This window comes from Microcaecilia unicolor, chromosome 2 (genome assembly GCF_901765095.1).
Source record: "Microcaecilia unicolor chromosome 2, aMicUni1.1, whole genome shotgun sequence".
Classification (NCBI taxonomy): domain Eukaryota; kingdom Metazoa; phylum Chordata; class Amphibia; order Gymnophiona; family Siphonopidae; genus Microcaecilia; species Microcaecilia unicolor.
This window is the reverse complement of record NC_044032.1, coordinates 135,539,330-135,551,493: the sequence shown is the minus strand read 5'-3', so window position 1 is coordinate 135,551,493 and position 12,164 is coordinate 135,539,330. Positions and strand designations below refer to the sequence as shown.

The 12,164-nt window shown below is 42.8% G+C and overlaps 1 protein-coding gene across 10 annotated transcripts in view; it reads right to left on the bottom strand.

Moving 5' to 3' along the window:
• XRCC4 (X-ray repair cross complementing 4) overlaps positions 1-12,164 on the bottom strand; it is a 344,725-nt gene that overhangs the window by 209,854 nt on the left and 122,707 nt on the right. For all 10 annotated transcript variants that reach the window (XM_030193348.1, XM_030193345.1, XM_030193352.1 and 7 more), the window contains one exon: positions 6,042-6,191. In XM_030193348.1, the coding sequence (XP_030049208.1) occupies positions 6,042-6,191 (150 nt within the window). The remainder of the gene's footprint in view (positions 1-6,041; positions 6,192-12,164) is intronic.

Here is a 12,164-nt window from a genome sequence, read left to right as displayed (position 1 = left end):
CGGCCTAGGTCAGGTACCACCAAGCATTAACAAGTGGTGGAAAGCAAGAATCACTGCCATGAAAAAAACGTTGAAATATGCTGCAAAGCTGACAAATCAACAGCAGTGCTTGTCTTGAACGAGGGAGATGAATATGAGCACAACTCCCTTCGTACCGCCGCTCTGTTATCTCTAATAAAACAAAAAATCACCAGCGCCCTGAAAGGAAACTAAATAGCTCAGATGAACGCGATAACCAGCTCATACTTTGCATAAACACATACTAATGGTACACTTGCTGTTTATGACAGTAAAGGTGCTAAGATGATCAGTGGTGGAGGGGGAGGAAGGAAGGGGCTCAGGACTCTTGAATATTGCCTTGAAGCTCACGATAATCAGAAAGAAAAGTGCCCCTCACTCCACTGAGATCTAGCCTGAACAGGATCAGGGATAGTCACAGACCTGCTTCCCAATCTCAGAACCTCTTGACCAACATACACCCATAAGTACATAAGTATTGCCATACTGGGAAACACCAAAGGTCCATCAAGCCCAGCATCCTGCCTCCAACAGTGGCCAATCCAGGTCACAAATACCTGGCAAGATCCCAAAAAAGTACAAAACATTTTATACTGCTTATCCCAGAAATAGTGGATTTTCCCCAAGTCCATTTAATAATGGTCTATGGACTTTTCCTTTACGAAGCCGTCCAAACCTTTTTTAAACTCCACTAAGCTAACCACCTTTACCACATTCTCTGGCAACGAATTCCAGAGTTTAATTACATGTTGAGTGAAGAAATATTTTCTCTGATTCGTTTTAAATTTACTACATTGTAGCTTCATCACATGCCCCCTAGTCCTAGTATTTTTGGAAAGCGTAAACAGACGCTTCACATCTACCCATTCAACTCCACTCATTATTTTATAGACCTCTATCATATCTCCCCTCAGCCGCCTTTTCTCCAAGCTGAAGAGCCCTAGCCGCTTTAGCCTTTCCCCTTTATCATTTTCGTCACCCTTCTCTGCACCTTTTCTAATTCCACTATATCTTTTTTGAGATGCGGCGACCAGAATTGAACACAATATTCGAGGTGTGGTCACACCATGGAGCGATACAAAGGCGTTATAACATCCTCATTTTTGTTTTCCATTCCTTTCCTAATAATACCTAACATTCTATTTGCTTTCTTAGCCGCAGCAGCACACTGAGCAGAAGGTTTCAACGTATCATCAACGACGACACCTAGATCCCTTTCTTGGTCTGTGACTCCTAATGTGGAACCTTGCATGACGTAGCTATAATTTGGGTTCCTCTTTCCCACATGCATCACTTTGCACTTGCTCTCATTAAACGTCATCTGCCATTTAGTCTCCCAGTCTCGTAAGGTCCTCTTGCAATTTTTCACAATCCTCCCGTGATTTAACGACTTTGAATAACGTTGTGTCATCAGCAAATTTAATTACCTCACTAGTTACTCCAATCTCTAGGTCATTTATAAATATGTTAAAAAGTAGCAGTCCCAGCACAGACCCCTGGGGAACCCCACTAACTACCCTTCTCCATTGAGAATACTGACCATTTAACCCTACCCTCTGTTTTCTATCTTTTAACTAATTTTTAATCCACAATAGAACACAACCTTCTATCCCATGACTCTCAAATTTCCTCTGGAGTTTTTCATGAGGTACTTTGTCAAACGCCTTCTGAAAATCCAGATACACAATATCAACTGGCTGCCCTTTATCCACATGTTTGCTCACCCCTTCAAAGAAATGTAGTAGACTTGTGAAGCAAGATTTCCCTTCACTAAATCCATTTTGACTTTGTCTCATTAATCCATGCTTTTCAATATGCTCTTTAATTTAGTTCTTAATAACAGTCTCTACCATTTTGCCCGGCACCAACGTCAGACTCACCGGTTTATAAATTTCCCGGATCTCCTCTGGAACCTTTTTTAAAAATCAGTGTTACATTGACCAACCTCCAATCTTCCAGTACCACACTCGATTTTAAGGATAAATTACATTATTACTAACAATAACTCTGCAAGTTCATTTTTCAGTTCTATCAGTACTCTGGGATGAATACCATCCGGTCCAGGAGATCTGCTACTCTTCAGTTTGTAGAACTGCCCTATTACATCCTCTAGGTTTATAGAGAATCCATTAAGTTTCTCCGACTCGTCAGCTTCGAATACCATTTCTAGCACCAGTATCCCACCCAAATCTTCCTCGGTGAAGACCGAAGCAAAGAATTCATTTAATCTCTCCACTACGGCTTTGTCTTCCCTGATCGCCCCTTTAACTCCTCGATCATCTAGTGGTCCAACCGATTCTTTTGCCGGCTTCCTGCTTTTAATATACCTAAAAACATTTTACTATGTGTTTTTGCTCCAACGCAATCTTTTTTTTTCGAAGTCCTTCTTAGCCTTCCTTATCAGCGCTTTGCATTTGACTTGACATTCCTTATGCTGTTTCTCATTATTTTCAGTCAGTTTCTTCTTCCATTTTCTGAGGGATTTTCTTTCAGCTGTAATAGCTTCCTTCATCTCACTTTTTAACCACGCCAGCTGTCGTTTGGTCTTCCGTCCTCCTTTTTTAATACACGGAATATATTTGGCCTGGGCTTCCAGGATGGTGTTTTTGAACAGCATCCATGCCTGATGTAAATTTTTGGCCCTCGTAGCCACTCCTCTAAGCTTTTTTTTCACTGTTCTTCTCATTTTATCATAGTCTCCTTTTTTAAAGTTAAACGCTAACGTATTTAATTTCCTATGTATACTTACTTCAAAGCTAATATCAAATCCGATCATATTATGATCACTGTTATCAAGCAGCCCCAGCACCATTACCTCCTGCACCAGATCATGAGCTCCACTAAGGACTAGGGAAAAAGAGGAAGGGTAATCCAAGAGGAAAGAAACTCAGAACAATCCAAGTAGTTCCTCTTTTTTTTTTTAAGGATTCCTTCAAGAATCAGCCTAGTTTAGCTTTACATGGGCAGAAAACTGGTTCAGGAGCTTACATAGGGCAAAGCAGCACAGAACCTGCATGGTGTGCCATCTGCTAGAGACAGAGAAATACTGAATTCCTGTGCCTGTACTGTACCCTTATACGGTGAATCATGAGAAGCTACTTTGTTTCTCTGTCTATATCTGCTGGTCTGCGGACACAACTACCCACAGGTCTGGACTGGTTTGGTAAGGACAAAATGGAAAGGTGATCTAATTCTTGCCTTTTCCAGAATCGCTAGTGCCTGTAGATTACCTTAAAACTTATTGATAACAAAAGGCCTGGGAAATCTCAGTTTCACAGGTCTGGACAAAGGTATGCAGTGATCACATTTTTTTTTCAAACAATCAACCTGTACCACCAGTATAGCTGATAACAGCAATTTCAGAAAGACAACTGGATTAGTACCTCCTCCTCCTAGTTATTGTGGTGGAAGCTATTGCTGAGGTCCTTCAAGTTTCACTGAATTTCTGCTGTGATGCTGATCAGGCCTCCTCACTTGCACCATATTTGTAAGGTTTTCATTATTTACCTGCATCTGAACAAGTTGTATTTAGGTCTCTAATTTCTCCTTTTAGCTCTAAAAGAGCATTATTACCATCCTTCAGGATATCTTTCAAGGATAATAATTCTTTCATAATGGAGTGTGATTTCTGTCTCTTTACTGGCAGCCATCTTATGTGGGGATGGGGGGGGGGGGATGAATTACAAAATTCTTGCAGTATAAACTGCAATCACTAGCATGCTCCTCTGCTAAAAAGATTCTAATCCACTGATGGAAACTAGTACTTGTGAGTACTATGAGACTTTAGCTAGAGGTTGCAACAGTCATCTTAAGAAGGCAGTCGCCCTGGCAGGAACAAATAGAATCACTCCTGTCCCTCAGACCCCACTGAACAACCAGGGCATGTCTAGGTAGGACCACAGAGGCCTACCGGGATGGGGGAGGGGTGGTGTTATCCCAGTCAGCCCTTCTAACCCTTGGGGGGAAGAGGGGATTGAAGAGGAGGGGGCTGCTTCCAGAGGATTGGGAAAGGGAAATGGGACTTGATTTACCGCCTTTCTGAGGGGTTTTTTGCAACTACATTCAAAGCGGTTTACATATATTCAGGTACTTATTTTGTACCAGGGGCAATGGAGGGTTAAGGTAGGCTGCCCAGAGTCACAAAGGAGCTGCAGTGGGAATCGAACTCAGTTCCCCAGGATCAAATTCCACTGCACTAACCATCTAGGCTACTCCTAGGGGATCAGAAGAGGAACTGCTTCCTAGAGGTTGAGGAGGGGGGATTAAAGGGAGATATGATTCTCTGCTTCAAATGTAGTGGGGGGGGGGGGGAGAAGGGGTATGACAATACTAGCAAGGACCCAGAAGTTAAACAATCAGCATCAACTAATTACAGGTGCCTGGTTGAACGCACCACAAAGTTACAACAGAAGGAAAATACTGTCCAAACTTTCTGTGTTGCTTAGCCAGGTAGTAGACTCAAAATCGCCACTAACTCCACACCCCTAGATCACCCCAAACTAGCCATTTTGTCATAGACGGTTCAAGTATATTCTGCAGCAAAAGTGGTTAAATGCAGCTAAATATCCCCTATATATCCTCAGATAGCCCCACACAGGCCATTTAAATATCTTTGAATACCTACCACTTGATTTTCTCAGAGAACAAATAGGTGAGCAAGTCTTCAACGACAGCACTCCCTATCTACATGCTGCTTTCATCGAAAAAGTGGAAAATAGCAATCATGGTGCAGCAACTAGCCATTTGATATGTTTCCTTCTCCCCCCCCCCCCCCCCCCAAAAAAAAAAAAAAAAAAAAAAAAAAACAGCATGGAAATGAAGAACATGGGCCTAGGGGAATGGAGTTGGATGATAATCCCCAAAGAGGTTCTGGAGGATAGACTGGCCAAGCCTGGTATCAGTGGTGAATTGTGAATGTATGGACACCAAATACACCTCCACCACAAACTACACCCCATATTCACAGCCACACTTCCTATGAATCTCCATTAAAAATTATTTCTTAAGGTATGCTTTCATTGATGGTTAATTTCTACATATACACAAATGTTCTCATATTTCTGTAGGCCATTTTTTTTTTTAAAGTTCAGTATGTCATACCACCATCTCAGGACCACTATCCATAGGGTCAACTTGAGTCGACATCAACTAGATGACATATAACAGGATCACCATCTATTTAAAAGCTGAATACTTTACTATAGAGTTGGGCAGCATAAGTTCTGTTGAATATATACTTCATGTCCTTATTGTGTACTATGACAGAAAGGCTCAGTGCTTTTGTTACCAATTCCATGAAGGAACCACTGTATGAAAGGGATAATGAGGCTACCGTCATATTATGTTATTCGATGCACAGAACCAGTCTAAAATGACACATAAAAGGGACATCACCTCTGAGACTTTTTGATACCGGATGCAATTATTTTTATTCCATTTCTGTGAATTAACACTGGGCAATTGATTTAATCTTAAATTTGAGTGAATCAAGGTATGAAAGAATTAGCACAACAAACATATTTGGCCTTATATACAACAGTTCAGGAAGTTATTTAAGACTCCCTGTATTGTAAAGGCCTTTTAGAATATGGAATCTCTAAGAAATTAAGGATTTCATTGAAGTTTGTTTTTATAGGATTTAATATTCTGCAGATGGTTTATCTCTGCATAGATATGATCTTGTTTGATTGTATGTAAAGCGGGATATACATTTAAAAAATAATCAATAGATATATTCAAAAGGAGTGCACATGATGGGTAACTGCACTGGCCAAGGAATATTACACTCTTCCATTTGCTGCTAACTTTGTGTTAGCTATTATATTCATTCATTTAACTTAATGTAGTGTTTTTCCCAGGTCTATGCTTAAAACCTTTTATTTCCATAATTGCTTTTCCCTAAAACAGAAGATTATCAAAAGAGCAAAAGTACTTTCACAAACATCTCATAAAGACAAAAAATGTTTGTTAATGTTATATAAAAGATTACACTTAAAGATTTTAAAAGGTAGTCTTAGCATTACTTGTTCCAGTCCATGCTGATTTTCCATTACAAAGGGTTACAGTGAAACCAGAGCCCAAGTCTGTTGTCCATGCCACTTGCAGAAAATATGTTGTCTTTGGATCCGAAAGGGGATAAATTCTGCTTATTTTCTTCTCCATATTTCTGTTACCTGTTTTAGCAAAACACAAAAGTCCTTATAAATGATTCTATTACTATTTTTAATGCTAGATAACTAGAATTCCTTATGTATACCCATTACACCAAATGAAATAGGCTACTTAAGTCTACACAGGGCTAGTGTCTTATACTAATTCTCTTCAGAGATCAATTCACAAATCACATGCTGCCTGAAATGCAACCAGCTGGAATTTCAGCACCCACTGGAATGTAGAGGTGGCTGAGATACCAACTGATTGACCAAATAGTTCCTTGAAACCTACAAATCAGTTAGTAAAAATTTTATTTTTTACTATTTTAATGAATACAAAATATCATACAAATACAGTAGGCATTTTAACAACTGAATAGGTAATGTTGCACATTGATATAATTTAACAAAAACTGTAATAACAAAACAGTAACATTGCTTATATGTAGCAGGAGTTTTTTTGTGCACTAGAGGATAATCAGGCATGCAAGTTATTATTATTAGCATTTGTATAGCGCTACCAGACGCACGCAGCGCTGAACACCTGATACAGAGAGACAGTCCCTGCTCATTAGAGCTTACAATCTAAAAATACAGACAGACAAGACAATTAAGGGTGAGGGAAGTACTGGGTGAGAAGGAACAAGGGGAGGGCAATTGAGTAGTGGCTAGGAGCCAAAAGCAGTGGTGAAAAGGTGGGTTTTCAGCATAGATTTGAAAACAGGTAGAGATGGAGCTAGACGTACAGGCTCAGGAAGTCTATTCCAGGCATAAGGTGCCACGGGGGAAAAGGAACGAAGTCTGGAGTTAGCAGTGAAGGAGAAGGGGACGACAAGAGAGATTTGTCCAGAGAGTGGAGGTCACGGGGAGGAATGTAGGGAGAGATGAGAGTGGAGAGGTAATGGGGGGCTGCAGAATGGATGCATTTAAAGGTCAGTAAGAGAAGTTTGAACTGTATGCGGAAGCGGACAGGGAGCCAGTGAAGTGACTTGAGGAGTGGGCTAGTGTGGGTATAACGATTTTGGCGGAAAATAAGTCGTGCTGCAGAATTTTGGACAGACTGGAGAGGAGAGAGATGGCTAAGTGGGAGACCTGTGAGAAGCAAATTGCAATAATCCAAGCCAGGATGAAATAGCTTGCTCAGAGCTCAGGTTATGTATAAAGAAAGATTCAAAGCATGCACAGTCCTTATTTCATTTTATTTATTTGATAAATTTATATATCACCTATATACCTAAGCAGATCACAATAATACATACAGTCAATAAAACATTAAAACATAGACTTAAATATTTAAACAGGCACACCAGCAAATAAAAAATAATTTAAAAAAAATCAATAAAAGAGGAGCAGGCCAGGTCACTGAAAAGCTGGAGTAAATAAACATGTTTTCAACTGCTTCTTAAATTCAGTCACTGTCAGAATAAGTCTTAATTTCATAAGCAGTTTACTCCATTCCCGAGTGCTCACCACAGAGAAGGCTCCCAACTATGTATCAGAGAAACGAGTTTTATATTTGGTTGGCAATGTAGTTTGCCCCAACATAATAAATTTAACTTAGCTATATTTAAAGCTAAATGATTCTTTCATCCAATAAGAAACTCACATATACAATGATGTAAACATATACAAGCATCAGAAAAACTAGTGAAAAGGGGGGGGGGGGGGGGGGGGGGGGGGGGACCCCTGAATATCATGTGCATACAATCTATAGAACACATCCAAGTTTTGAAATTTTGACATAAAGGAGCCATGTTCAGGTTGAAAAGCACTACGCTAAGGGCAGAGTCCCGGAGGTATCCCCACAGACAGTGAACGAGCAGTAACACATATTAATCCTACTCTTACAATGTTTTTGCCTATCTGATAAATAGGACTTAAACCAATCAAAAGTAAATCCAGCTAAACTAGCAGCAGCTAATCTTGTTAACAAAACTGCATGACTAAAGGTATCGAAAGTGAAAGAAATATTGAGAAACATAGAAAAATGATGGCACATAAAGGCCAAATGGTCCATTCCAGACTGTCCATCCTCAGCATCCACCATCTCCTCCTCTCCCCAAGAGGTCTCACGAGCCTGTTTCAAGCTTTCTTGAATTCAGACACTGTCTCCACCACCTCCACCAGGAGGCTATTGCACGTGTCCACCACCCTTTCTGTAAAAAAAATATTTCTTTAGATTAATCCTGAGCCTATAACATCGTAACTTCATTTTATGCCCTCTCATTCCAGAGTTTTCCTTCATTTGAAAACAGCTCCCCCCTCCTGTACATTAATGCCACATATCCCTTCTCTCCTGCCTTTCTGCCAGAGTATATACATATTGAGATCTATAAGTCTGCCCCATATGCTTTATGACAGAAACCACTGACCAGTTTTGTAGCCGCCCTCTGGTACAACTCAATCCTGTTTTTATATTTTTGAAGGTGAGATCTCCACAATTGCACACAGTATTCTAAAAGGGGCCTCACCAGAGACGTACACAAGGGCACTATCATCTCTTTTTTTCTACTAGCCATTCCTCTCCCTATGTACCTGAGCATCCTTCTGGCTTTGACCGTTGCCGTTTCTACCTGTTTTTCTACCTTAAGATTATCAAATACGATCACCCCTAAGTCCCGCTCTTCTTTCGTACACAGAAGTTAATCAAGCCCCTATACTATACTATTATCTTGGATTTCGCAGCCCAAGTGCATGACCCTGAATTTTTTAACATTAAATCTTAGTTGCCAATTTTTGGAACATTCAAGCTCCATGAACCATATCTCCATGACCACCACTAAATTCAAGTCGACTTCTACCATTAGAGCCTCTAGATCTTGAAATTTGCTTCCCACAGAATGTGCATTGTTATACAAAGCTCTCCAGATATTACCCTTTTTTCTCATTTTTATAAACTTATTTGAAATCTTACATTCCTGAGGGTTATTAATGGCGTTGGAGCATTTTTCACCCAGCCCCAGCAAATTTAGTTTAAAACCCTCTCCAGTACATTAGCCAGTCTGTTATGAAAGATACTTCATCTCTTCTTTAATAGATGGACAGCTTATATTGGCAGCCTGATTGAGATCTTAAAAATGCTCAACCTCAAGCGTGAGGAGTTGAGAACAATCTTTTACTTCTTCTTTTGAGCATTTGCCCATTTTTTCCAGAATCACTCATCCAGACAAGTAGTCAGGTGGCAAGCAGGAGGTGTGGGTTCCCTTTGGTTATGATTTCCAATTACATACAAACTCAGGCTACATACATACTGAGCAACTGCAAGCAAACAAGCTCTGCAATATGAGAAACTTTTCTAATTGCTAAATTCAAATTAAACCCAACAACTCAATCACTATAGACAAAGGGAAATGTTCATAAATATAGAAAGAACTTTAATCATTCAACTTTCATGCAAGAACTTTTTTTCTAAGATTTCCCAAAATTTCTTAAAACAGCTTAGCTCCAGTTTAACAGACCAATTTGGCCTGTTAAGCTGGAGCTGAGCTGCTTAAGTTTTAAAAATTTTTGGAAAGCTTAGAAAAATTTTTTGCATGAAAGATGAATGATTAAAGCTCTTTCTACATTAATGAACATTTCACTATGTCTCATTTCACTATCCTGCTTATAATCGAACGAAAAAAACGCCCAAGAGTCGACCTAAATCGGGAGATGGACGTTAATCTCACAAAAACGAGTAAATCCATATAATTGAAAGCAATGTTTCAGTGCGTCCGTGTCGCTCGTACGTGGACGTAAAAACGTCCAAATAAGAGGCGTGTCGGGGGCGTGTTAGGGGCAGTGATACGACGTGGACGGGTACAACGTATAACAAATAGCGAAAGGGCTCTGGTTGGGCGGGAAGATGGGCGTAATATGATGGACCCGAAATAAAAGCGACCAGAGCAAGGAGGAAATCGTCTTTAGACCCATTAGCGATTGTGTGTAGTTGGAGAGTGGCGATATTGTTGGTGGAAGAGCTGAAGTGGTGGTTGCAGAGAGAAAGCCGAGCGTGTTGAGTACCTGTGACGGTCGTCTGTGTGCCCTGCCTCTTTTTGTGTCTTACCCTTTCACCGTTCCTTACTCCTACTCCTTTGCTCCATCGCCCCCTTCCCCTCCCCCTATCCCTCCCCATTCACTCTTCCCACGTGTATACTCTATTCCCTGACCTCCGTTTGTCTCTGTGTGCCTGTACTGTTTGGCGAGTGAGTGGCCAGAGGGCGTGGTGGCTGGAAGTGACAGATCTGTGTGTGTTGCTGTTTGTTTGACTACTAGTCCTAATACTTGCACTGGTGGTGGGGATATGGATGCACTTAATGCACTTGTGGCATGCATGCTACACGAAGAGGCCACCCACCGCAGGAGGTATTCACGGCCCCGAGTGTTTAGGCCCCGCACCACCTTCCTACAACTCACTGACCAGCAGTGTCTAACAAGGTTCAGGTTTGATAGGGCCACCATTCGTCAGCTGTGTGAGCAGCTGAACCCCCTCCTTCAGCCCCAGACACGTAGGAGTAACCCCATCCCTGCCCACCTCAAAATCACTTCCGCTCTCTCTGTCCTGGCCACTGGCAGTTTTCAATCCGTATTAGCTGCTAACACAGGCCTCACCCAGGCTTCTATTTCACACTGTCTCACCCAGTTCCTGGATGCCTTCATAACTCACACCTCACACTACATCACTTTCCCCACCACCCCCCAGGCCCTGCACAACAACATGGCCGCCTTCTATGCTGTTGCTAGATTCCCCTCGGTCATCGGTGTGATAGACTGCACACACGTAGCCCTCAGACCCCCCCGGGCACACGAAGCCACCTACAGAAATAGGAAGGCATTTCATTCTATGAACATGCAAGTTGTATGTGATGCCCAGGGGGAGATATTAGACGTGTGTGCCAGGTACCCCGGCTCCAGCCACGATGCCTACATCCTACAGCACTCGGGCATCTTCCGCAGGTTCGAGCGAGGGGAGTTCATTGGTGGATGGCTACTAGGTAAGTGCAACATGCATGTACCACCCATACTAGACCTCCTCCACTGGGCAACCCTCCGCCCTGGCTTCCTCCACCACAACCCACTATCCAAATCCCCCCGCCCCCCCCTGTACCTGCTCCAAGCGATACACACTCATCTATCTCATTCTGCTTTTCCGCAAAGGTGACCGAGGCTACCCGCAGAGGACATGGCTTATGACCCCCCTGATCCACCCACAACCAGGGCCAGAAGAAACCTACAACAGGAAACATCGCAGCACCCGGGGGATCATTGAGCGCACCTTTGGTTTATTGAAAAACCGCTTCCCGCTGTCTGGACCGGTCTGGAGGAGAGCTGCTCTACAGTCCAGAAAAGGTGGCCAAGATCTTTGTGGCGTGCTGTATGTTACACAATTTGGCCCAGCGCAGAGGACAGCCTCTCCCAGAGGAGCCACAGCCACCACCAGAAGAGGCCCCAGATGAGCTGGAAGAGGAGCCCCCTCCACCCCCAGCCCACAGAGCAGAGCTCAATGCCTACCAGCTTGGCGTAAGAGCAAGACAAAGACTCATTGAAACAAGTTTTAGGTGAATGTAAGTGAACATTTATTTTGTACATACAGTGCATATGTGTTTGGTCAACCCCACCACCACCACCACCACCACCCCCCTCCCACACCCACCCCCCTCCCACCAACCCTCACCCTACAGCATGTCCCATCATTTTCCCCTTCCCTTCCCCCGTCCCCTCCTACCCCTCCCACGCCCTTCCTTTGCAGCTGGTGCTGCATGGGAAGTCTCTTCTGAGCTGCTGCTCCCAGTGTCCTCCTCCGTATCCCCACGGCAGCCTGCGGCTTCGGCTGCACCGTGGAAATCGGGCCACCTTCTTGCTTCTAGTGGTCTGGCCACAGGACCCAGAATGGGAGCAGATTTCGCGGGTGCTGCAGGAGTGGGTGCGGAGGCTGAGGAGCGCAATGCCCACCTCTTAGCTGGTGGTTGCTGGTGGTCAGTGGAGGAGGATGTTGATGGCAGGGGCTGCTCCAGC